At 36.4% G+C, this 27,865-nt stretch overlaps 1 protein-coding gene across 2 annotated transcripts; it reads right to left on the bottom strand.

Moving 5' to 3' along the window:
* Window positions 1-769: 769 nt before the first annotated feature.
* On the bottom strand, window positions 770-26,385 carry ZC2HC1A (zinc finger C2HC-type containing 1A). Of its 2 annotated transcripts, none has more exons than XM_039344694.1 (9): window positions 26,241-26,385; window positions 14,593-14,669; window positions 10,519-10,635; window positions 9,265-9,406; window positions 8,054-8,202; window positions 6,790-6,865; window positions 6,154-6,256; window positions 3,629-3,739; window positions 770-2,700 (listed from the first exon to the last, which is right to left on the bottom strand). In XM_039344694.1, exons 1-9 carry the CDS (start codon window positions 26,254-26,256, stop codon window positions 2,529-2,531), a joined length of 963 nt encoding a protein of 320 aa, XP_039200628.1. In that variant the 5' UTR covers window positions 26,257-26,385; the 3' UTR covers window positions 770-2,528. The 2 variants fall into 2 exon arrangements, with proteins under 2 accessions (XP_039200628.1, XP_039200629.1); XM_039344695.1 differs by lacking the exon at window positions 26,241-26,385 and adding an exon at window positions 25,832-25,969.
* Between the last annotated feature and the right edge of the window lie 1,480 nt (window positions 26,386-27,865).

Here is a 27,865-nt window from a genome sequence, read left to right as displayed (position 1 = left end):
TCACATTTTCTAAGATTTCTTAAAGATGAGAAATTTGGGTAGATGGTTAGCAGATTTCTTATTACTCTTAACAAGGAATCTATCTGGCATTCAATATGTGAACACATTCAAGGCCAACAGATATTTCCTATGTTTCTACCAAACCTGACCTAGTATCCTGTTCCTTCAGTCTGCTCTTCATAATTGCCTATTGAGACACACATTATTTATTTAATTAGTTATTTATATTCTACCTTTATTATTTTTATAAGTAACTCAAGAAGATGAACGTACCTAATACTGCTTCCTCCTCCTATTTTCTCCATAACAACAATTGTGTGATGTGAGTTGGACTGAGAGAGTGTCACTGTCCCAAGTACACCCAGCTGGGTTTTATATCTAGGCAGGGTTAGAACTCACTCTAGGCCAGCACCTGGCCACATCCTCTTTTCAGCAAAACTTAAGTTAATGTAGGAGTTACTTGATTCCGCCTTTGTTTCCCATTCGTATTTTCACTGAGCAACCAATACACTTTTTCTGTTCTTTAAACATACCTGGGAAAGCTCGTTGTTTTAATACTTTCAGCTCATTCTATGGGTAATATTTCCCAATACAATCCCTAAAGTCTGAGTTATTTCTACATACGTTTCCTCAGACATTTTTCTTTATTCCTATAGTTTTATACAAAGAATTATAATTATGTTTTATTTTCAATTTCACCTAATAACTTTATTTCCTAATAGCTTGTACTACCAATAGAGAGACAAGTCTTTAAGATATAACAATTATATACACAATAAAAGTTTTATTAACAAAATTCTAGGTAACATAGAACAAGCATTTATACAATGCTTTTGTTCTTAAAGAACATTTAGGAAAACAAAATGTACCTAATCAGAATAATGCTCACGTAGCTATTTAGTAGAAATTAGACTACTGCTCTAGTTACAAAGACCAGATTCATTATATTAAACATATCAAACAGATGCAATAATAAGATGTAATAAAGCACCTGCAGGAACATGTGAAAAGCTTTATACAAAAAAAGTGGGTTCTTTAGTGATTAAGACACATATTGTTACACTAACAGTTAATAGGCAAAGCAGAGTAGAATCCACAAAGTCCCAATAGACCAAGGAAGAACTGTAGTGCATTCTGAATTTTTGTAATGTAAGCTCCACCATACCAGTATTTTAAATAAAAAAACAAAAATGCTAATCTACATTAAGATATTAAAGATTGATTTTTACTAATATACATAAAATTAGGTAACAATACAAAATTAGAATACTACATGTATGCTTTTTAAAGAGCATTCTAAGATATAAATTCAATTCTATACCAATTAACCTGTCAATTCTTTTACTTAAAAATTGCAGTTTGCCATTAGCCAATATACTGAAAAATGGGGACAAATCTTGCTCAAATGCATTTTTAATTGTCATCTGTCATAGCAAGCAGGTTTTGACTAGAATAAAGATAGCATTAAAAATAAAGCAACAATCCTACATCACTGAGGTAAAAATTGCAAATTGGCATGGATTAAAAATTGATGGATTAATGGATTAATTTTGGGAAATGCACAAATAAATGTTTTTGTAGTAAAAAAAATTGCTATGGAAATGGAGATTTACTAAAAAAAAGTAACTTAATACTAATGTAGTTGAGTGTTTGAGAAGACTGTAAGAAATTATAATGGTCAGGTCAAAGTAATAGGAAAAAGAAAAATCATGATTGGGTTATCATTTTTCTGAAACTCTAGTGTGTCATAATTATTATAAAATATTCAATGTTTTTTTGTTGATACATTAGTCAATCAAGTGGGAAATTAACTTAGATCATGTTGGCCAAGGTCTTAAAATTAAACACAGCCCTGTTTTTCAGGAAAAGAAGTTGATCCTAAGAACATGATTAAATTATATTTGGTAATTTAATTAATTTATTAGCAACTCAATCTTTTTGTATGAAACACATGAGAAGTTTTTCACATAGAAAAATATCTGTGCACAAAAACTTGTTATAGCCTTTTGGAACAAGAAAAAGGGTAAAATGCCAATTAGTTAACTATAATAATACATTTGAAACTAGTAATTTCAATTTGCATTAAATATATTCAAACAATAAAATTTATGACTGTCAACCAACAAGCTATCATTTAGGTTATCAACCAAGTATCAGTATTTCCATGTATAATATATTTTCTACTGGAACATGTTCTTTAGATCAAATGATTCAGAGCAAAAACTACAAATGAATAAGAACATTAATATGTATCTATTACAAAAACCCTTAGCGCTTGAGTTAAACTTTTGATCCATTAAATATTCTCCAACAATATTTCAAGTATACTATCTTGAATGGCACAGTTTTAGGTATCATACCATTTATATACAATATATTTATATATCTATATATATATTATTTCACAACAAAAAATAATTACCCAGAACATTAGTATGGTGTCTTAGCGCAAGTCCTGGTGGGAACGTGTAGCAGAGATTTTCATACAGCCTTAGCAAGAATTCTATCATTTTACATTAGAGGTGTATTCACAAAATCATTCTTCGAACGCCACATTCACAGCAGTATTTTGCAGATTCAATTGGATATTTGGTACCACATTCATAACAGAATTTTGGTAACTGTGCAAGAGAATTTCCCTCACTGCTTTTTGAACTTCCTCCATTGACAGATGAACAGTCTCCACTGTCGAATCCAGCTCTATGTCAAGCATTAAAAATTAAAAATAATAAACACAACAAAGATTAGGTAAAGAAACACATATTTCAGTGATCTCTAAAATATTCCTTCCTTTTTAGTAATAAAGAATATATGGATTTTTAACCCAAGTAAACAACCTCCCCAAAATAAACTTTTTCAGAATTCTGCTAATATGTTGAAAAATGTTTTATGTTCCACATTTTCAGTGAAAAACATTGCATCAATTAACTTAGTTGAATTACCTGCAAGCATTTATGTGTCCTTAAGAATGCTGACAAATTCACATATAAAATGGAAACCAAGGATCAAAGAAAACATGGAAATTTGGGGGTATTAGGATCCCTTACACTTTTAATATTGCTAACTGAGCTATTGTGAAAATTAAGAAAGTTATGTTCAGAGAACAGTTAATGATTATCATTGGAGTATATTTTGTTGCATGTGTATGTTAGTATACACATTGATGGAGAAGTACAAAATAGAAAATATCTGGCTTAGTCTGCCACCAATGAGAAGGACTTTCCTCAAATCTACTTCCTTGCTTTGCAAAATAAAATTGGCTGGGGAAATATCCTTACACTATAATCCCAATTCTCCTGTGGGGTGTCTAGTTTGACCATTAGGAACAAGGACAGTTTTAATTTCAGTAAGGCTCTGAAGCTATGGGGAGAAAAAAAATGAAAGACTTTCCCAAAAACTTGACTAGTTTAAGTCTGGCTCCATATGTATGTGGATTAGATTAGAATTTTTTACTTGCACGGTACAAGATGCTCATTTCACCGAGAAATGGTTCAATTTCATTGATTATTTTAAACAAAAAAACCCCTGACCCGTTTATGCCTTTTTCTGTATTTTCACTTTTATCATTTTCTTTCATCTGCCAATTACTTAATTTTAATTAAAGTCAAAATGTTCAAATGTAATTTACCTGGTTGAATAGGTTTCAGTACCAAATGCTTTTCTTTTGTTTGCCATCATACCCGGACCAGTGCTTCGTGTCATATTAGTAGATGCTCCCATCCATGGTTTCATGGGCCCCCTTAAAAGATATTATTATTAAATGAATTATGCAGATTTAAAATTATCCAGAATTTAGGTTTATCCTTAACCTAACAAGGATGGCAAGCCTTGATTAGATGCATTCATTTTCCTGTATCAAATTCTGGCACAGCATATTCCATTGATCTGCCTAATTACTCCAGTGATCTTTTCGTGTCTCCCAATATATAGCTGCTGCACATATTACAGCACAGCAAATCCCCTTGTCCTGTCAATCCCATTTTTTCCAGTCTTCCCTTCCTTCTCTCTTTTTGCTTTCTCTCAGCTACTTCTATTGTCCCGGCATATATCCCTGTTCACCAGCAGATTTTCTCCATTAAATCAAGAGTTTATCATCACAATTACAAAAAATACAAAATGTAGAGGGCCTGGCATTAATTAATAAAGTTTAAGAAACAATCACTGTTGCTAGTATTAATGCAATAGTTTGCTAAAGAAAATTTGCAGATTCGCTATCCATTTTTCTGGCATTGTCATTTTATATCATTGCAATGTAATTGTTCAGTCAGTGCAGAGGTGTCAAACTGCCGGCCCATGGGCCAGTTGCATCATGCGGATGCCGTGCCCACCCCAGCTCCGGCAACGCAAAAGAAGTTACGACACGTCGCAACACGTCACATGACGTGGTGAGTTTGACATCTGTGAGTCAAGTGTTTTTGAAAAATGAAGAATCATATTCTTATGCTATTTAATATAAATCAAGTGCTTATCATTGGTTTGAGTTGTAGCATAAAAATATTAAATATCAAATTATTCAAGAAACAGAAAACCCAAAACAATGTTTGAGAGATTAAAAAAATATTGTTGAGCATTAAAAGCATTATCTGTCTCACTCAACAATCTGTCTCAACAAGAGAGAACAATTGGAACTTATCCAAACTCAAATTATTTATCACCATCTTCAAATTTCTTAAAATTTCCTGGTTTTGATACATTAACCACTTCTTATACAGAAGCTAAATACTGCCATCTAGAGGATAAGGACAAACTTTTACTATTTAATTTCTTTATATCCAGTAATTGAACACAATCAAATATTTTACTTCAAAGGAGAAAACACCTCCAAGCTGGTAAAAGAAATAGGAGGACAATCAACAGGTTCAAAATTTCTTTATTCAAAAAGTTCAAAACTATAATATCACTACAGGTGAGAAAGCATTAAAAATATACTGCAAGGGTTACCAAGCAGAGCCAAGCAAAATATCAGAGCTCAATCTGTTTTAAAATAATAACTGCACTTATAAATGAAACACCTGGGGCTGTAACCTGAAAAAGTGGATAGGTTTTCTCCTCTACCTGCCCCTCACAACAGATAGATGGAGATCTTGTCTTGCCCTGAAAAATGTTATATCTTGCTGAAAAAATTCCACAAGCTATATATAATATGGAATGCTACAAGAAGTAGCAGGAATTAATTTAAAATTTAATCACTCCTAAAGTGATTAAAAATCACTTGTAATTTTATATGCATTAACACAGCCAATGGTGTCACAGGCTTATAAAGAATATTCAACAGCAAATCATTTACAAATTATTCATAGTTGGAATCCATCTACAACCTTAATTCATTGGAATGGATACATTTATAAGACATTTAACAACAACAACAACAACAACAATAATAAAAAGTTGGAAGCGACCTTTGAGGTCTTCTAGTTCAACCCCCTGCTCAGGCAGGAAACCCAATACCATTTCAGACAAATGGTTGTCCAGTCTCCACTTAAAAACTTCCAGTGTTGGAGCATTCACAATGTCTGATCATATGTTCTGTCATTTTGATATAGACTATTTAAATAAAAGTAGAAAACAGGCTTGGTTGCAAACCACAGAAATGCAGCAGAGTGGATGACCCAATAAATAAACACTTTCTATTTACTTTAAAGGTCGCAGAATTCCTAAGAGATAGAGGGCTACAATTCAGCTTTCCCAAGTTCTGAAGGAAACCAGATAGTGACTGATGATATCATTAGAAGTGGTGTGACCAATTTTTTGGGCTGAGGGGAGAGCTTAAGAATGGATTAAGAGTAGGAGACCTTTCTAAGGCTAAGATATTTAATTATCTGTAACCCAAAACAGCTTCAAGTCATATTTTGAGATATGGAAAATGTGGTTAAGACAACCACATGGACTCATAAAACCATATCCTGAGTTGCTTTTGCTTTCAGAATTCTCACTGCCACTTAAATGGCATAACTACCATTTAATGAATGACTATAATTCATTGACAGGAACACTAAACATTGCATTTCCTCTAATATTCTCATCAAGGAATGCAGATTAGTTAGTTGGACTTTGCTTACATTATTATCAGATTTCCATGGAAATGAGAGCAGATCAAATATAGTTCTACAAACGTTCATCTCATTGGCACATTTCTTTTAAGAATATACTTACCCTATTTGTGGACTCGCTTTCATTATGTTTTTATGAGCTGGAGAACTCTGGATTTTGTTTCCTATTTGTCCACCTGGAGACAGTGTTTTATTTGCAGAGGAACCTTGTCACGAAAATATGAAAAACACTGTTTCTTTCACTACAAGACTGACTTTTCAATGCTATCAACTTTCTTCTATAGTATTAACAAGCCAGGAGAAGCAGTGAGAGAATGATAGGGAGATAATCAAGACATTAATATAGCAGTAACTATTCAACTCACTTGTTAATTCATCTCCTAGGAATCTTATGAAGCAACACACTGAAAACAGCACAATTGCTTTCAGAATTATTCATCTCAGTTTTTAAAAATACATCTTGAAATTGTCGTTTTAATTGTTAAGATGTGGTTGCAGAGAAGAACTTAAAATGTTTATTATGGTATATAATTACCTCAAACATATGATCAGAACTTCATTCACATTCTGCATATTATAGGTTCATCTGGATCAGCACTATCTATCTTAACTTCTAGCAGCTTAGGCTAAATCTGTCTTAAGATTTAAATTCCCTTTGCTTAGTGAGCTACAAGTGAATGCCTAATTATAAAATTCCAGACAAAGAAAACACACACACATATGCACACATGTCCATTACTTGGTTGTGGTAAGCGTGATAAGGCTGGTGATGTTATCCCTGCAGAAGGTATCTTCTTAACTGTTGGTGTCTTGTACTGAAATAACAAATATGATATCCATTAAGCTAGTAATTTAACAGGTTAAATAACCTTCCACAATCATGCTGATTCAGTGTTACTATTCTAGTTCCTCATATTTTTAAGGCAGACTGCCTTTTTTATATATTACAATTAAAGCATGTTACTTTGTTTTTGAATAAGCATGATCACTTCCAACAACTGCAATATAACAAGAATAAACCAGTATGACCTGTGCATTATTTGCTGCTAAAACATATAAATTGAACCACAGAATAATGGTCATAGTGTCCAGGAGTTATGTTCAACACATATAGAGAACCATAGACTCTAATGGTTGTTCTACACTGTGGCAGTAGTTCTCCAAGATCTCAAAAAAGAGGAGTCTCCTTCCTTCCTTCCTTCCTTCCCTCCTTCCTCCCCCCAATTAACAGAATGACAAATATGTAAAGCATGAGCTCTAACACAGAATAATGGGCTTTCACACCGAATATACATTAATTGTATGTAATAGAATTAAGTGTAAAGTAAAATTGATATTGGACTACATATTGAATGTATGGATTAGACTGGCTAACCTTTGTTTATTACTATCCCCCTCTGAAGGATGGAAATGACTCTAAACTTACTGCAAGTATAGGTACTGATGAAATTGAAAATCTGTCCTAATTAAATTATGGAGTCTTCTACTGTAAGGATCCTGTGACAGCCACGAACTTGGATAACAATAAATGGGGATTTATATAAATTCATAGAAATCAAGACTTATAGGTAAATTATTTATGTGACTAAATACTCTGACATAATCTACATAATAAAGAGGACACTGAAAAGAATTCCCAGCAAACAGGGTAACTTTGGAAAATGATTTGAGACAAAGTGATTACACTTTAAAATTTGTTTGCCTTTTTATTTCCTCAATGAAACAGCTAACATAAATTAAAATAATAGCTTATCTGTAATGTTCAACTTGTCACAAAGGCTTATTAAAAAGCAATGTGTATGGATTCTGTATTAATTAATTAATCCTGGTTTCTTAGCTCCTTCCCAGATTTTGTCATATTGTTGTTGTTTCTTAAATATTCAAAAGAAATAGAACTTTCAAGTTTTGACTTAATTTTAAAACAAGTCTGTTTTTAAAGCATGCTAAATTTAGGAAATCAGTAAAATGAAAAGAATGAAATGATGGATAGTAAATTTATTTACCTGTATTCTAGCTGGAAGCTTCCCTTTTACTTCACTAACTACTTTCCCTTTATTGGCAATACGTGCTGCCTGTTCTTTGCAGAAATTGATATGTCGATCAGCTGCATTTTGATTAAATCGTCTCTGGCAGTATGGGCACTGAATATAATCTACATTCAACAAAATTTATGCAATACAGATATATAACAAATGGGTATTCATTATTTCACTCTCTCAATTCCAACACAATTTTGCTCTCATGATAAACTTAGAATTAATGCCCTCATGTCATAACATTTATGATAGCTATTTCCACCAAATATATATATATATATATATATAGGTGTGTGTGTGTATATATATATATATATATATATATATATATATATATATATGTGTGTGTGTGTGTGTGTGTGTGTGTGTGTATGTATGTATGTATGTATATGTATGTATATATATATATATATATATATATATGTGTGTGTGTGTGTGTGTGTGTGTGTGTGTATGTGTGTATACATCAATCTCTAGAATGTATATACATTATCAAGTTACTGGAGCATTTCATTATTTTCTCTTAACCACACCTAGGTTAAAAAAAATGTTTTCACTATGTTTTTGTCTACCATCACAATTTCCAAATCTATGAGTCTTATTTCAAAATGTTGAGACTAAGCAGGGAACCAATCAGTTCTCTTCCATCTAAACAACAGAACTCTTTAAAAGAACAGATTCTAACTACATCCACCCACTGAGATATCCCTTTGCCTCTATTCCATGTGTGCTAACAACATAATTTTTACAGCAGCTTTGGTTTCATACAATATAGGACTCCCATGTATGTATGGGACGAGGGAAAATGTATTGGCTGATGGCTGTCTTTAGCTCGGTGGTACAGTTAGTTGCCTGAATTCCTTTCCTAGGACAATTAGATTGAATAAGGCCTTATTTTGTGATCACACATGGGGAAGTGTGGTAAAGCAAGTTAAATCGTTCCTATTAACTGTTGGTTCCTTTCCAATTCCAGGTCTAAAAAGTTTTAGTGCAAAACCTCTGAAAAATAAGCAATGACAAATAATCAAGGCAGCAGTGACTCAGGACACTTTCTGCTGATATAAATGTGCATTTCCAATATAATAATTTAGAAATGATTTAGCTATGTAATTATTCAAAAATAATACTGCATGAACATATGCTAAAATGTATACATATCTCAAATTCAAGTTATATACCAGGATCATAAGAAGGAGGTGGTGGTGGTGGCAATTTTCCACCTTCTTTAAGAACCTGATCTACTCCTTTGGCTGCTCTTATAGCTGCTATGAGCTCCTCGTGCTTTCGTCTCCAGTTTGATGGTTTCTTTGGAGGTTCTGGCTAAGGAGACAACACAGACAGCAGACATAGTTTTGCAATGTAAATCATGTGATTTTTCTTGTACTCAGTAAAGTATGCAATAATCTAAACAACACCAGCTAAATAAAATTAATGTATTATTTTTAAGCAGGCTATTTGCAAAACTACACTTAGTCTTTGAGAAAAGTACTATGATAGCAGTAGGCAAATAAAAAGTAAATTTAATATTCCATGCAAGCTGAACTCCAGGTAAGAACAATGTCTGCTTATAATCACTTCCTTTTCTTAATCACTTCCTATGCTTCTGAATGCTTGTTATATTTTCCCTGTTGTCGTTAAGAGAGCTATTTTCTTGTTTTCAAGAGTTCAATATTGAATAATGCAATACTGCATTAAACTTAAAAGTAATTACTGTTATGTAACTGCTGATATAGGAATACACAACTATATTAAATTAAAGCATTAGATCTGCCCAACACCAAAAAAATATATCTAGTACAGAGTGTAGAATTATGTGTTTTCTATCTTTCTCTTACAGAGAAAGTTAAGTTTCTGAGAGGCAGCATTATTCAATTATATTATCTGGTTTTTTTCAGTTATCTTTAAAAAAAATCTTATCACAGAAAATCAAATGCCAAAATCTTGCATTGTTCATAGCGTTATATTACCCTGCTCTAATTTTCATTATTGGCTGCAATTCTTCAGGACTATCAGCTCATATAATAGCTTCTATAGTATGGAAAATAGTAGACTCTTTCTAGTCAAGCTTGTTTTCTCTTGTTAAGTCAATGAACATATCATGTGTTTTCAAATTTCTTGCAAGTATTTTATAAATTTGCTTCTACCTTCTAAATCTAGCCTATAGCCCTGGTATTCCTAATAATATACATTCTCAGAACAGTGCAATATGAAGTCTGAAATCAATATTTTGATTTGATGATTAAGATAATGCCAAGACAAAAGTATTATACAAGCAGTATGCTTAAAACAATTAACAGTTCCTTAATCAAAGAAAAAATAAATGAGTACACTACTTTGAATAAGTTCCTAAATGCTCATAACATATTTGCAACCAATATTACATACATTTTTTAAAAAAAATAACAACTACATTTCAGTATTTATGTACTTACCCGTGGTTTCATAGGTTTTACTGTAGAAATATCAGTTCCCTCTGCTCTCTGTCTGCTAGAGTCAAATGCTTTCCTTCTTTTAGTACCAGTTTTTTGGCAAATGGGAGCATGCTTTTTCTGTGAAATGAAAGTTTTAAAAAGTTGAATATTTATATTTGGATTTTTAAAATTCATTATTAGCTCCCTGTCATGAAAGAGAAGCAAAGACCCCAGGAGATAAAGCTTACAGGAAGTCCTTAACCTACATCCATAATTGGACCAGAATTTTGATTGATAAGCAATGTGGTCATTAAGCAAATCATCATATGATTCTACTACCGTTTTTACCATGACCGATAAGCAAATCACCATAGTAGATCCAGCTTTGCTGCATTCACTTTGACTGTCAGAAACCAGCTTGAAACTAAGCCACAATCATATCATTGCAGAACACTGCAACTATCATAAACATGAGCTAGTTGTCAAATGCCCAAATCATAATCATATGACAGCAAGGATAATGTGATGATTCTAATTTTAAGGACAGGTCATAACTTTTTTCAGCACCATTGTAACTCCAAACTATGAATAAACACATGGTCCTAAATTGAGGACTACTTGTATATTTATTATATTAATTTACTTTATATGAGGTTCTCTCTACCCCATAAGGTACACCCAAGGTAATGCGCCTCTGAAGGAGCCTCAAGCCAGTTGGCGTAGCCAGGTTTTCAGGCTCTTCTGGAAAAGTAGGAGTGTGGGGCAGATCTTACCTCCGGTGAGAGAATATTCTAGAACAGCGGTTCTCAACCTGTGGGTCGCGACCCCATTTGGGGTCAAACAACCATTTCACGGGGGTCGCCAAACAACGCAGTCCACCATTTCCCCCCCTTTTCCTTAGCTGTGCTACTCCCTCTTATTCTATTGTCTTTTGAAAGCCAATAGAATAGATTCTATTCAAGAGACTCTATTCTATTAGCGTTCGAAAGCCAATAGAATCTAATGGCTTTCGAAAGCCAATAGAATAGACTCTTGAATAGAGTCTAATTCTATTGGCTTTCAAAAGCCAATAGGAATTGTCCAGGCTGTCTCTGCCCTGCTGAGTCCGCCAAAAGCCCCAGTCTGCAAACGGTGCTGCAAGTTGTCTGTAACTAAGGCAAGGTTTCTGAACGTTTCTACCCCTCCCTGCTAAATGTAAGTAAGAGGGCCAGGGATGGGAGGTGGGAGGCCGGTGGGCGCAGGGAAGGTTGTGGCTTACCTCCCTTGGGCTGGGCCAGCTGGTGGCCCAGCCGGTGGTTGGCCTGAGCCCGCGCTGCTGTGTGCCATGGCCGCCCAGGAGCGCCTGGGCCTGCCTGCTGCTGCACCAAACGTGCGGTGGCCAAGGTAAGGCTAGTGGGGCAGCGGCGAGCGCAGGGAGGGTTGCCGGTGCGCGTGGGGCCCGGCGGGTGGCTTACCTTCCTTAGGCTGGGCCAGCTGGCGGCCCAGCCGGTGGTCAGCCTGCGCCGTCGCTTGCCAGCTACGCCTCGGCCGGCGCAGGGGGCGGCACCATGCATGAGCGGTGCTCCTGGGCCGAGGCGGTTGCTGGGCGACGGCCCGCGTGCAGTCGCAGGAGAAGAGGCGGAGCGTGCGCACCTCCTCCTGCGACTTGCAGGTAGTCCTCGACTTACGACCATATGGTTGGGATCGCGGCATTAGGAAGGTTGAGAACCACTGTTCTAGAAGATGATGGCCAGAGCAGAAAACAGTTTATGCTTTTCATGTTCCATATACCCACTGTAATTCTCTGTTTGCAACTTCATATTTTTTCAGAATGGCAATATCAGCAACTAGATGTCCCAAAAGCTTTAATTTGGCTACATCTTAAGCACCATTGCTATTCCAAAACATCTCCAGCTCTTCCCCAAGAGCATGTTTAGTGCCATATGACCCAAGGGGCCCAGCATCTGGCACTGTATCAACAATCACTCTGCCTTGTCTATCCCTGTGGTTTCCTTGATAAAACACAGAAGTGGTTTACTCATGTGCAACATGAAATACCTTCATCATTGTCACTAAAAGAGATCATTTGTTTCCATAATCTTCCTATGGGCTATAACCTGTATAAGCTCTTGGTTGCTATATGTGGGGAGCTGAGATGACTTCATACCTTGGGTGACTCTGCTAGTAGTACATATTCTTAGAATATAATGCTCTTCACTCATTCCTCCTCAGATCACATTCAAACTGGCTTTAGATGAGAAGCCAAGATATATACTAGCAGCTTCTGAAATAAGCTCCTGACTTGTAACAAGCCTTACCAATTTGGGCGTAACCCAATGCCCCAAAATGTCAGGTAGGAGCAAGAAAATAACCTGGAACAGCCCCAATAAGAATACCAGAACCCAAAAATCTAATAAGGCAACCTGCCATTATAAGGCTGCTGTAAGACTTGAGGGGCTATTAATATATTTAGTACTGGGTCATTAAAATAATGAATCTATCAGTCCTATAAAAAGATGGGCAAAAAATAGGGATCCAATTCTAAATTATTCTATATAAATAGAAAATCCAGATGTTCCACTTGATTGAAAGTTACCACCTCCTCATCTACACACCTGGCCAGGGTCACCACTATTAAGAACCCTATCTTACATGTCAAGTTCCTGATAGGAATTCAACAAATGGCACCAAGAAGAGCTTCTACAAAAATCTGTAATAGTAGCATAAATCACAAATACAGATAGGATGAACCAAGACAAACCTTTAAGGAAACATTTCAGTGAAAGGGATGTTTTATTGTCTGGAAAAACAGAGACTTACCAAGATAGTGAATGTACATGGCAATTTCTCAGTTATCACCATAATTAAACCAGGATGGTGGTTTAATTTTAAACAATATTATAGAGATTATTTTCAACTGAAACAACGCTGAACTATGTATCAGTATGGACTTGAATTGAGCGTTCTATCTATCTTGAATAAGCCTCTCCCTCATGCTGTCATGGTGTTCTATACCTGCTCTTATGGGAACATGAAAAAGGAGAAGGAAGCTGATGAAAGCAGTGAGGATCAAGGGAAGAGAAGGGGAAATTCACTAAGGAAGAACATTCTTTTCGGGTCTTGTGAGAGGTTGATTATGCCTATATAATGCCATTTTCCAAGGCCAAAAAAAATGGACCAAATAAATGAAAGAAAAAGCATTAGCTTGCTTAGGCCTTCAAATTACACAAAAGAACTGGTAGAAAATACTAGAGCTTCTACTAAAATACAGAATCAGACAAGACTTGGCACTTTTCCCACAAGTAAGCTCGCAGCCCCCCTTTAGAGATTCCTTGGATCAGGTCCCTGATGATATGGCTGGAGCAATAACGACTGTCTTAGAGTCTTTCATTTGGGAAAGGACTTGATTATTTGTGATGTTTCCTGCACTTTTGCAATATCATGCATGAAGTAGCTCTTGTGAAAAAGATCACAAAGGAGGAATTGAAAAATCTTTGCTCAACAAGGTTCTGCACAAGCACAGTTTTTGTCTCCTGAAGACATTTCTGTAGGCTGAAGTGAACAAGCAGTCTTCCTGCTTTTGAGGGAATGCTGCAAAGCATAAATTGGCAGCTCAAAGGCTTTTGCATTATTAGGCCTTTTGACAAGGCCAAAGATAATCAGTTGCTTAACCAGCCTTTCCACTTGTCTATACCTAACAGGAAAAAGAAGGGAGAGAACTTCTACAGCTTCTTTTTTTTTAATAAAAAAAAATGGGCCTAAAGTTGGCAGGAAAAAAAGCTTTGCTCTTCTATAAAAAGATGATGGGGACATGTTCTGCCTTTTACATAACAGCATATAACCGCAATAAGACTTAGGACTTATATACCACTCTACAGTGCTTTAACAGCATTCGGAGTGGTTTACAAATGTTATGATATTACAATTTGGGTCCTCATTTTACCAACCTCAGAAGGATAGAAGGCTGAGTCAACCTTAAGCTCTGTTAGGATCAAACTCCAGGCTGTGGGCAGAGTTAGCCTGCAATACTGCATTCTAACCACTGTGCCACCAGGGCTCCTATCATTTGTCATCTTGATTTAAATAAATTCATTATGCTCATATACTCATACTTACTAATGCAGCTGGAAAAAAAGTCCTTCCACAAATCCGACATGGTAATAATTCTTCAGGCTGTTGTGCATCTCCAGAATCTGAAAAAGAAAGATACATACAATCGTTGGGGCAATAAGAATCCTACTTAATATTTCTTAGCCAACAACAATATATTGGCCTACTTAATATGGGCTGTGAACTTGTAGATTTAATTCAGAAAATGGTCTTTAAAGATGGAAATACCCTGCATTTCTCACATGGAAGCATAATACATTTCCTTTTCCAAGCTTTATCTATAGTACTGATAAATTTATAGTCCTTGGGAAGGTTACCTGAAGTAGGAGATAGATCAATAATAAAAAAAATACTAGACTAGTATATAAATAATTTGAAGGACTTGTATGATAAAATTAAGGAATTCAAAAATACAAGAATCTGGAAAGAGACACTCTTCTATTGTATTGTATTCTGCTTGCCAATTTTCCATTAAAAAAAGAACAATGCCATGTGTTTTCTTTTTCTAAAAATTTAGTGATGATTCAATTATGGAATAGATAGTACTCCATATAATTTTTTTATCTAAAACAAAGCATAGCACAGCGTTCAGAATGTTTTGGTAATTTTAAATAAACTCAGCAAAAAAATGAATTATTCTGGAAGCACAAAGGACTGAAATCTTTTTGGTCATACTGCAAACAGATATAATAAATGTATTAATATTCATGCATTAAATAATCAACTAAACAAAGGATGAGAAAGTAACACATGGTACTCCATTCGCATATAATTTTTTGGATTCTAAATTGGGATTACTGGAAAATCCATAAAAAGAAAACAGAAAAGAAAAACCATAATTTCCAAGCAATATGTTAATAATATCAATATCCAAACCTTCTTGTGTGAGATTTAAAATGACTGTTTCATTATCAAATGAAATTCTTCTATTAAGCTTATTTGACTAGAAAACAAAGCTTCCAAGGCAATGCAAAGAAGCTGTGAGTCACAACTGATTTCCAGAGAAGTCTCAGTTATTTTCCCAAAAAGAATGTGGAACTGGGCAGATATTACTCAGTTCTGCCAGAGTATACTACATTCCTAAAAATAAATAAATAAATTAATAAATAGCTCATATTCAGGGGATCTTGAGTATATGCTTTTATCTTAGATTTTGAAAATAACATTAAGGAAATAATAATTGTTTATAAACTTATATTTTACAATGTTAACCACTTATGCAAATAAAAATCACTATTCTTTTAAGAAATTAATTGATACTAATGATTTTCAACCAATCTAGGGGCATCTATTATGTTCTTTTGGCATAATGGTAACAGATAGTACTACAGAATATTCAACAATTTCCATGTGATTGAACAACAGCAGTACTATATTTGCTTTCAACAATCTCCTATCTCTGACCTACTGCTGTTGGCATATTTCCAACTGACTGCAGTTTTATTTGCCAAAAACAAGTAATCTATTAGGAAGCTAAATATTTCCTTTATTTTTCAATGATGTAATACAAAGAATGAAATCATGAATGGTCTTATAAGCACAATCTTTCCATATATAGTGATATATGTGCATAAATATAAAAGACCCAATTACATTATCTGCGTGTAACCACACACATTTTTAAAATGCTATTAGAAATGAAGCTGGAACATTTGTGAAGTTAGATTTTCAGCCATAGATTTCTGCAAGTACATATAGAAAAGGAAGCAGGCAAATATTTATATTCATAATTCACAATGTAACATGTCTTCCAGCACTTTGAAGTAGTTCAAGGCAGAAATAATAGGAATTATCTTTTGGGACCACATTATTCTTGGCTTATAAAATCTAAGAATACCCTCCCTCACCCTCAGAAAAAATGGAAGCGGGAGAAAAGAATACCCAACATATTTTTAAAGAATTTTAGGTAATGTTTTAAATGAATCTCAAATTAGAATATATATATATCCTTAGATTAGAATAAACCTAAACTCTTTAATTGGACACTTGTTATTACAGAATAGTTCAGTTTTATGAATTGAACTGGAGTTTGTGGGAGCAAACTAAAAAGATACTAATCTAAATATATTTTCCAAAGAAAATAAAGCAGTAACTCAGCTAGAAATCAATTAGATACAATACACCTCTGACTGAAAGGAAAAATGATGTTTCAGTAGACAAGCAGATCCTGTTCTTCCCCCACTTTCTCAAAGGCATTCATCCATATGCATCTCTATATGCACATTCTCAAGGCAAGATAAACTGTGAGTTTAGCCATAAACACTTCGGCATAAAGAAAGCTGATTCAGGAAAGGAGAGGTACTGACAAGCAAGGCCACTTGAAAAAGTAACAGCTCAACAAAACAAATTCTAAGGCCTCTTTGTTTAATTCAAGTAACTTCAATGTATTCACCCCATTACCTCATCATCCTAAGCTCAAAAACACACATATTGTCATAACTCAAACTGTTTGCTACATTGATGCTCATCTCCGTTTCTTGGCTGAGAGAGCCAGAATTGTCTGAAGACACTTTTCATGGTCATGTGGTCAGCATGGCTTATATGCCAACTTCAGGATGTTGTAAGAGTTAAATGAGGAAATATAACTTCAAATTTGAATCAAGCCATCCTGATCAGGAAGTCACACTGGCCTTTTAACAAATATAAGACAGGCTGTCATAGGTACCACAAAGTAAAAAATGATAAGACTTTGCATATGAATACCAAAATTTCTTACAATTTTGAAAATCTTGCATACGTTCTCATTTAATCTCCTATAGTCATCATGCAAACATATTCAATGACATAGGCAGGCCAGAAAACATTAGTGGCCATCAGTATATGGAAAAGTGATATGAATCCACAGCCATACTTTATTCAGAAGCACACAATCAATACTGAAACTCTGACTACTTAACATTTCTTAATTAAATGAACCCAACATTTTAAGGGTAATACTGTAAGTCTGTGTAACAGAAACCCTTTCACTGCCTTTTCTCTCTCCCCCTTGAATAGAACTGAAAGGAATCTGCATGCTGCCGAAATCTTGAATCAATTCCTTCTATTCCACCATGAAAACACTTAATGTACCATTGGATTCCATGTATTATTATTATTTACAGCAGGGATGTGCAACACATAGCCAACTGTTGATGGAAAGTAGACATAGTTCCTCAGTTATCCCATTTGTAGCTCCTATAGCCTACTCAGGAAAGATGGACCTGGCAATTTTATTAATGGCATTAATGATTAAAATGAGTATCTTAAGCACTCACAATATGTCTTAAAAACCTGGACTTTCCAGGCTAGGTTGATTTCTCCTATAATTTAATTTAATTTTTTAATTTAATTTAATTTATTGGCCACCCATCTTACCATAAGGAACTCTGGGCAGCTTACAGTCCTAAAAATATATCTATATTAAAACATAAATAAATGAAAAACAAATATTAAAATCTAAGAACATGTGGGGAGGGCAAGGGTGGAATGGGGGCAGGTGGGATTTATTGTTATTCAATCAACCCCCTTTGGGCCCCCAGGCTAATTGGCAGAGCTAGGTTTTTAGGTACTTAGGAAAGTATAGGAGGGTTGGGGCCAACCTCCCTTTAGAGGTTTTAAGGGAAAAAATGTGGGTCATAAGCTCTGCAAGGCTTAAAATTCAATACAGTACCAAATTATCTATAGCGTTCTACATTTTTCATCAGTCTCCACAACCGAGCAATGGCCATCGACAGTACATGAGATCTACAGTACATGAAACTTAAAGCAGATGTTTCTTTTAGGACATTTCCAGATACTAATTTTTGCCAGACAGTTGTGACCATCCCAGCATCATATTCTTTTGCTCTGAGAATTCCATATAATCTGGAATTGGGCATGTCTAGTCTAATGAAGAGAAGGATGAGGGGTGACATGATAGCAGTGTTCCAATATCTCGGGTGTTGCCACAAAGAAGAGGGAGCTAAGCTATTCTCCAAAGCACCTGAAGGCAGGACAAGAAGCAAGAGATGGAAACTAATCAAGGAGAGAAGCAACCTAGGAGAAATGTACTGACAGTTAGAACAATTAATCATGGAACAACCTGCCTCCAGAAGCTGTGAATGCTCCAACACTGGAATTTGCCTGAAATGGTGTAGTAGGGGGTTGGACTAGATGACCTCCAAGGTCCCTTACAACTTTATTATTATTCTATTATTTAGTTTGACCCCACACTATATTTGCTATACTGTAGTACAATCTTTTTTCTGTGCATCACCATAAGAATGCAGAGATGACAGGACAAGTTGAACATGATCAATTCTTTTGTGAACACTAGTCTAACCTCATCTCATTGCTTCTTTTGCCTACATGGCAAAAGTAGTAAGATGCAAGCCCTCAGGTTTCAGGTTCAAGTTTCACCAATTTCAAGATACTCAATGGACCAGTTTATATCCCGGAGTTGTGAGTGCTCCTTCATTGGAGGTTTTCAAGAAAAGACTGGACAACCGTTTGTCCTAGATGGTATAAGGACTCCTGCTTTAGGCAATGGGTTGGACTAGAAGACCCTCAAGATCCCTTAAAGCCCTATGGTTTATAATTCTACTTTAAAAGCACACAGTTGAAGCTACAAAATACAGTTGAAATACAAAATAACATGCATTACTATGCAAATAGGCTTTGTGTTATGTATTAATTTGTTGTATAGAGAGGCTGAGTACCACTTACAGTCTTGTAAGTCTATGGAAGCAAGACTGCATGCAGCCCTGAAGTATGATGTTTGCAGCTCTCCAAGTTTTCTGACAGTAGTTTCTTGCCATTTTGAAGTGGGAAATTATAGAATACGTCTTAATATATGTAACTGACTTTCAAAATCTGGAAAGAAAACCCTCAATTCCTCTACTCCATTTCTGCCCCACATATGTGATGTGGTCACACCCTTTTTAAAACCCAAAATGTTAAGTGCAACAATTACTGCACAGATAGAATCATGTATCACAGAGGGATGGAACAAAGGTGGAATTTTGGCTGTTTTTTTTAACAAAGACATTTCCTTGAGCAGTGTAGAGTCTGGATTGCCATATGCAACCCTGCAGAACCGTTTTGTGAAATTTTACTGGCAGTCGAGCCAGATTTCAACAGGCAGTATGTAGAGGCAATACAGTGCAACCAGGGTAAAGGCTGAAAAACACTGTTCCAACTGTTTATATGTGTGGAAAAATGGGAAAGCTCTGTATCTTACATTTACTCCAAATACTGACTAGTTTCTAATAGGAAGAAAGAAAAGACAACAGAGGAAACCTTCAGACAGCTGACAGAAAGATCACTACATCCAATTGTGACTAAGAATTTTTATTCTGCTTCCAACCTTCCATTTTTAGACAAGGCTGTTGAGAAGGTAGTTGGGTTACAATTTCAGAGGGCCCTGGAAGAAGTGGTCTAAATTCTTTTCTGTTGGGTTTCAAACACAGATGTAGTTCTAAGACACAGTACTATCAATAATTTCTGGGGGTCAGTATGGGGTGGTGTCATCATCCTTGTCCTTGTGGCTCTTTCACCCATTTTCAATACCTTTTCTTCCAGATTAGCTTTGAAGGGCAGACACAAGGAGGATGGTATTGTGATGTTGGTAGAGTGGGTTCCTCAAGATTTTACATTTTCTTTGCTCCTGTTTAACATCTACATGAATCTGCTGTCAGCATGGGGCTTAGTACCATCAGTATGATGAGGATACTCAGCTATATATCGCTACCCAGACTGACCAAGTGAAGCTGTCAAACTATTTTCCTGGTGTCTAGAAACTGTGGGGGATCTGATAGGGGAAAAAATGGGCTTCATACTAACTTCGGCAAGTTTCAATAGCTGTGGGTTTTGGAACCTCTAGTTCTGGAGAACTTCCATCTTTAGTTTGGGTTGGAATAGTAACTCACAGTTTGTATAATTTGGGGGGTCTTCTTGGATTCTTGGCTCCTGCTGAAACAGTAGATAATGGCTGTAATTAGAAAGCGTTTGCAGAAATCCAGTACACCAACTACATTGATTCCTGGATTGTTAAACAAAAGGCAGAGTACAGTTGGAAGAGAAATGCAAGGGCTGTTAACAGATAAAAGGTCTGTAAAAGAAATGTAATCCTAAGAGAGTAAGTGTAAGAAAGAAGTTTTGAATAATCCTGCCTTGATACTGATTGATAGAAAACAGAGAAATTCTGGCATAACACTGAATATATTAATATAAAGTTCCAGAAATCTTTGCAGTGTTTGTTTTCCTGACCTGGTATACTACGAAGGGTTGATATTGGTCCCGATATTCTGCCAGAGCCTCTTTTTATCTACTCTTATACCTCATGCAACATTAAGATGATTTTTTTTTCTTGCTTACTACTCTCCTGAACCTGAAATTTAATTTACAGCATCTTTTATCTATTATGTTCATTCATGATTCTCTTTGCCTCCCTGTGCAAACCAGGAAAGCCTTGTTCACAATCATGCCTTGGTTGCCCCTTGTTTGGACTCTTAACTATATACAAAGGATTGTCCTTGAATACTATGTAGTAACTATAACTGGTTCAGAATTTTGTGGCACTACTAATTTGTCAGCTGTTCTTACTCCTAGCAGGCTTCTGGGTGTAATTCAAGCTGTTTGTTACCACCTGTAAGTTTCTTCATAACACAGAGATACATTATTTGTGGGTCTGTTTATTTTGAATCTGACAGAGTAGGCATGTTCCAGGTTCCATCAATGAAACAGTTTTTTGCTGCAGCCTCTGTCCTACCCATGTTCAGATTGTCTTGACCCTTTGATCTTTTAGAAAGCCATAAAATCCTGGCTGTCTTTCCAGGCATTGGGCCAACGTATTAGATGAGCCCATATTATAATGGTTTAGGGAAATTACAGTGATTTACCTTTTATTTTTGTTATTTTTGCTGGCTATTTTAACTCAGTAATATGTAAAGCACACATTTTCTTATACTACAATTTTGGTTCAGTAAATGGTGTAGTTTTAAAATAACATGGAAGCACCTCCATGTGTTTGTTCAGTTTCTCTATGACTAAATGATACTTGAATCTAGTAGATGTTTCTGTCAGAATAGAAAAATCCTCTGGAGCAAATTGAGGAACAGAGAAGCTGCCAACAAAAAAGAAATTGTTTCCCTTTTACTAATAAAAACCTTTATTAGATGTAATGTCGTTTTTCTGGGAAATACAGTAACTGGATGTCATTCACAGAAAGGAAATGTCAGTGCAGTACTTACTGGGTATTATTGCTTATTTTAGTACCAAAATAAAAGCTATCGTGAACCATCAAATTGGAATGGGCCATTTAGGCTATTTAGCCCAAGTCGTGCCTAAGTCAACAATCCAAATTAAAAACTTTCTCACAGATGGTCTCTCTTCTGTATGAACACATCCAGGAAATAGGTCCACTGTGCTCTCTAGCAGGCTCTGTGTTTAAAAAAATTTCTAGTGTTATTTTAATAAATATTTAAAAATACAATCAGTAAGAAATATGAAAAGGAAAGTAATGTTGAAATGTTTAAATTTGGTTTAATAGATTTTTCTAACATATAAGTGGTATATACTTTTCTGTTATATAAGACAAATATTCTTATGGGTCCATTTGAGTTGAGCAATTACAACAAATCTAAAATTAATAAAACATTTGGTCTTGTACTCTAGGATGAGGGGACCAGATCTTTCTCTGTATCATACTGTTCAAATAGTTGAAAAGGGCTTTTTTGTTCTCTTCAGTTGTTTGTTCTCTAATTTCTCCTTCAAAATCTTAATTTTTAGTCCACTGATCATCTTTATTGCCCTCCTCTGAGCTAATTTCAATTTATTTGAATCCTTTCTAAAATGTAGCCCTGATCTGGACATAATATTTAAAGGGTGGTTTGACTCAAGCCAATAGAGTGGCACTATTACCAGAATTTGGAAATTATACTTTTATTGACAGTAAATAAAACTGTATTTGCCTTTTTTAGCAACCATGTTATAGTGGTTATACATATTCAAGTTCTAAAGTGTTGCTGGCAAGCTAGATTTCCTTAATTTTATAACCGTGCATCTGATTTAATGTTCGTAAGTAAATAACTTTGTTCAAACTTTATCAGCATCCTTTTAAACAAATATAAACAAATGAAATCTACAGGATAAATTTTGATAGAGAAGTCTGGAGCTAGACCAAAACTCTGTGGGTGGTCATAAAGAAATAAATAAACAATATAGTTATCATTGACTGAAAAAAATATTTAAAGTTTTTTCAATGGGGGGAGGAGCATTGTGCATTGAACATTACTGTATACAAAAAAGTTAGATTCAAGTATGGTATCTTGAGGTTTGTTTCCAGCTTGCCTGGCTTTGTAGTCTTTGTAGATAGGATTTTCTGAAAACATCACACTAGAATCTGTTCTTGTCCAGCAATAAAAACAATTGTGAAACCAAAAATACCTATTCTATGTTCTTGACTTAGGTTTATTTTAATAGTACTTATGGTAATTTGGTCACCTTAAACTGTTCTAATACATTCAAACTCTTCCATTTTTAAATATTAGAAATCTAAAACTTCAATAATATTGAATTTTATTTCACAAAGACACCAAAGGTTAAGTTATGATAGATGTCACAATGGAAGGAAGCAGGAAACTATCTTCCTTTTAATGCTGGGATTCATGCATGATTTTAATAGTTGGCAAACTCATATTTTAACCATTTTCCAAACAAAATAGGAGAAAGTACACTCAAAGGTGACACATCTTCTAAGTGTACAAGACATCAGGCCTGCATATGCAAAGCTGTGCCTCTGGCCAGTTGTTTTGGCTGTCACGCAGTAGATATTCTTTAGGACAGGACAGGGCCTGGGCTTCCCAGATCTCTTGGGTTTGCTTCTGCCCACTCTATTTACCCATCCCGTTTGACGCTATCTTCTTTTTTTCCTTATCTGCCTTCTTATTTTCTCCTCTGGCACAGCAGCAGATAAAGGTCCTAGACTACAATGTTCCATGACATCCATGGTCTTGTGGACAGAAAAACTTATACTGAACCCAAGTTCAGTTTTCTGTTTCTTCTGCTGTAATCACTATTATATATATTTTCCACAATCACAGCGATAATTTCAGCAAGAAACAGAACATATTACAATAACTATTTTGTAATACAATTCATACATTCTACTGTCATCAGCCCTGCTGGGCAGTTAATGGGCACAGTACAAAACATCTGGATGGCATCATAATATGGTTTAGAAGTGCACTGCTAATCAACTAATGTACATAAATTGGCATATAGTTAATATCAACTGTTCTGAAAAGAACTGAAGAGGAGGCTATTAAAAATGAAAACTCTGATTTAAATTAGTCCCAAATCAAATTCATAGACTTGCAGCATTGTTAGATATACTTGGTGTGATGCCCTGATGGGATCAGTTTAACATTCCTTTTCCTTGTCAAACTCAATACTTTAAAAAACAGTTCAAAGCCCAGAAATAGTGTAATTAGATCTGACTTGACTCTCTGAAACAATGTAAAATATGTCAGATTCATAAAAAATGTATTTCTGCTTTTAGTACAAATATTTTAACATCCATGCACACTTAGATTGAACATACACATTTGGAATTCATTTTACCGCTCAAAGAACTAGATATATGCATAAATCTCTACATAGTTTGAAACACAAATTTACCTAAAAAGTAATCCTGTGTATCAAAAGAACTAGTTTTTCAGTGTATTCAGTGTATCGATTTAAAATAAGTTTATACAGACTGCTTTTTTTCTTAGTAAGAACACTTTCTTCTGCACTACATATAAAATAAAAAAAATAAAATAAAAAAACATTAGTAATAAGAAAAGCATTGCTGATTTTGATTTAGGAAATAAAAGAAGTAGAAAATCAATTCAAGCCAATCCACACAAAGAACAACAGAGATGCCAAGGCACTTTAAATAGTGCTGTCATCATCCTCAGCAAGATTAAATGAGGATTCTGTTGACTAAATGTGGCAAGAAAGCTTTGCTAAACCCAATTCCAGTATAGCACGGTTTTTAAACCAGTGGTACAGGTACCACCTGTGGTACATTGGCATCTGGCAAATGGTACGCAACCATCCTAGAAAAGTAGTAGTGGGGGAGGGGAATGAGCTGAACCGGTGGCAGCACCGCACAAGCCTGAGCTAAGGATGACTGGAGCTGCAGGGCTGTCAGGGCTCAGGGGAAGCTCCAGGATTAGCTCCTCTTCGGGACTGTCAGGACTCAGTGGAAGTGTCAGGATCAGCACCAGGCTCCAGCTGGACCTTGGCGCTGATCCTGGCGCTTCTGCTGAGCCCAGAAGAGGCGCCGATCAGCTGGAATGTTGCAGCATCTGCAGGGTCTTGTGATTTACATTCAGATGCTTGGCAACTGATTCATATTTATGACCGTCACAGTGTCCCAGGGTCATGTGAAGTGACCAAAACCTGCTGCAACCACCCAGTAGACAGGGAGAATAAAAAACCAACCACCCCCACCCCACCCCCACTGTCAATCTTCAACAGAAATGCTCACAACAATGAAAACCTCAAACAGGAGGAAGAGCGCCACTGGGTGGGCAGGCAGGTGTCTTGCCTGGCTGTGCCTTGGGGAGCACTTTTTTCAGTGCCCTTGTAACTTCTAACAGTCACTAAGCGAACTGTTGTAAGTCGAGGACTACCTGTACTTTATCACTTTTTTTCCTTTTTTTTTGTCATCAAGTTTTTGACACCTTGCTAGGGGACTGGTGGTACTCGGATATTGCCATATCCTAAAAGTGGTACAATGGTTGAAAAGGTTGAAAAGCCCTGCACTATAGGATAGATTTTTAAAACTAACAAAGGGATCTTTCCAAGAGTAAACCTTAGGCCTTTTCCACAAATGACAATAAAATCTCCTCCCCCCCCCTTTTTTTTCTTTGCATCCCTAATTGAATACAAAACCTCAACTGGCTCAAATATGTACTCACATTAAAAACAGTTTTCTCAAGATTTCCACGCGAATATGCGTTCTAGCCCAACTTTCCCTAGCATCACTTCTGAAAATACATTACAAATGGGCAAAGAAAGAAAAAAAGCAAATTCACAGACCAACCACTTACCATTTTCACGCGGCTCCCTCCCCCGTGGCTACCTGTGCCCCGAGTGCAGTAGCTAACAAACTGCGTTAATCATCCAATTAGTAGTTCAAAACCTGACTTCGGGCTTCAGCGTGACTGACTTGCACAGTTCAGAAAAAGATGCAGAATAAATGACATTCATCTGTAGAAAGGCCCGTTTTGGAACTCACCAGCCATCCCTCCAACCCTTCTTCAAAAATGACCGCCGGGGTCCCAAACGCCCCGGCATTAACCGATCCGCCGCAGGAAGGACGGGGCAGCGTTTGGAATAAACACCCAGCCGACACGCCCAGGAACAAACGGACGGGCCGCCTTGGCGGGGGGGGGGCAATGCCAATCCCTCGGGAGACCCCCCTCCCCTCCCCTCCCCCCAGTCTTTCCTCTTCAGCCCCTTCCCGGGAGAAGAGAGGCACCTCCCGCCTTCTGGGGGGGGGATTTCGGCATCAAAAGTCCTCCCACCTTCTAACCTTTCCCCCGTCGCCCCCGCCCTCCCCTCTTAGGGGCCTCGCGTCTCCCTCTGTTCGCGGCAGCCTGGAGCAGCGAAGGGTCCGCATCTCTTCTCGCAGTACCCGCCCTTACCCTCCTGCTCTTCCATGGCGCTCCCTGCCAGACTCCGGCTCACGGCCGCTGCTGTAGCAACACGGCCACCTCCCAGCCGCTAACATCCCCGGCGTCTATTGGTTTCCCAGCACAAGGAGGAGTGGAAGGCGGAGCGGCGCGGCACGCAGTGCGGATGGGCTGGACTAGGCTGCGGCTCAGTCTCTGTCTCCTTTGCAACAGGCAGGGCTTCTTTCTTCTCTGCGGTCACCGCCCTGGCGTAGAAAAGGGCGGGCTTTTCGGTGTCCAATTTTCTACTCCCAATACCTTTAATTGGCCGTATCTCCCAGGGAACTTTTTTTTCTTATCTTCTGACAGAGTATTTTTTCTTTTGCATCGCGCCCACCATAAATACCAGACGTTTTATTTTTTTGCTTTTCCTCAGGGAGGGGAGGATTCGCACCGTAGTTAGGCGCCATGGCATGGTTGGAGTCCTGGTGACTGCAGGAGTGTCTTTTGGATCTTATAATAATGTATGGGACGTGAATGGTTACAGATCAGATGAAGTTAAAGCTGGTCACATTAGAGCAAGATTGCCCAACCTTGGCATCTTTAAGACTTGGGAACTTCAACTCCCAGAATTCCTCAGGCAACATGGCTGACAGGGGAATTCTGGGAGTTGAAGTCCACAAGACTTCAAAGTTGGTCACCTGTATTAGAGGCTCAGTAAAAACAACCAAGAAGCAAAAATAAACATTTTCACTGAAGGGAAGAACATTACAAAAATATAGTTTACACCATCACTCAGCAATGGTCATAGAATCATTTGGGTCTACGGCCTCCTTGAAAAGGGAAACGTTCAGTGCCTTTCTAAAGCAGAGGAAGGATGGAGATGAATGGGCCTGGGGAATGCTATTTTGGAGGGCAGTAGTAATAGGCACATTTCTTCAGGGGAACTGAAATGTGTCCATCTTGACATGAGTTGATGGGACAGGCAGAAACAACTGGAGACAGGCTGTACCGCTTTATTGAGTGACCATATTTTCTTGAATAAAAATAAAGAGCAAGTTGTCTAAATTTGATTTTTGACCCAAATGTAAGCTGAAACAAACCTGGTGGGGAATCTCAGAAGGAAACAGAGTGAAATGGGTATGCTTAGCCTCTTTTTCCTTATTCTCTACATTGCTTATCCACTAGCCTGTCTACCAGTCTTCTGAAATCATTCCTTTCCTATTCTTTGTTTATCTCTTCATTCAGTTCTTGTACTTATTCTTAAACCTGGTAGCAAGGGACAGTATTTGTGAGGGTTTGGTCTGTTGTTGTATAGTCATCTCTTTTCCCATCTTTTGGTTAAATCCCAGGAAATACATAATAAAAAATCTCTGCTTTGAGATTTTGTTTCAAAGGAAGCATCCTCTGTCACTTTGCCCGGTACAGTAATCTTGTAAATATCACCAAAAGACATTTGCAAGAAATTTTAATACACTGTATGTAAATGACATTCAAAAACAGGATTATCTTTTGCAGGGAAAAGAAACATTTTGAAAATTAAAAAAATACACAATGCAAATATCATTTTAAGTATGGAATTCTAATACAGTAAAATGTGAAATAAAATAAAATGAATATATACAAATGTGTCATTGAATTTTTTTTTACTGTTTCTT

This window comes from Crotalus tigris, unplaced genomic scaffold (assembly GCF_016545835.1).
Source record: "Crotalus tigris isolate CLP2741 ecotype Arizona unplaced genomic scaffold, ASM1654583v1 scf7180000017935.1779662, whole genome shotgun sequence".
Lineage (NCBI taxonomy): Eukaryota > Metazoa > Chordata > Lepidosauria > Squamata > Viperidae > Crotalus > Crotalus tigris.
The sequence above is the reverse complement of the archived record's forward strand: the minus strand, read 5'-3'. Positions and strand labels throughout refer to the sequence as shown.

Bases quoted from the DNA above. Each gene is read 5' to 3' on its own strand.
- ZC2HC1A (XM_039344694.1), bottom strand. The intron at 6,257-6,789 runs GTAATGGACATG...TTTCGTGACAAG, and splicing joins ATCACGCTTACCACAACCAA to GTTCCTCTGCAAATAAAACA. The intron at 2,701-3,628 runs GTAAATTACATT...TGCTTGACATAG, and splicing joins ACTGAAACCTATTCAACCAG to AGCTGGATTCGACAGTGGAG.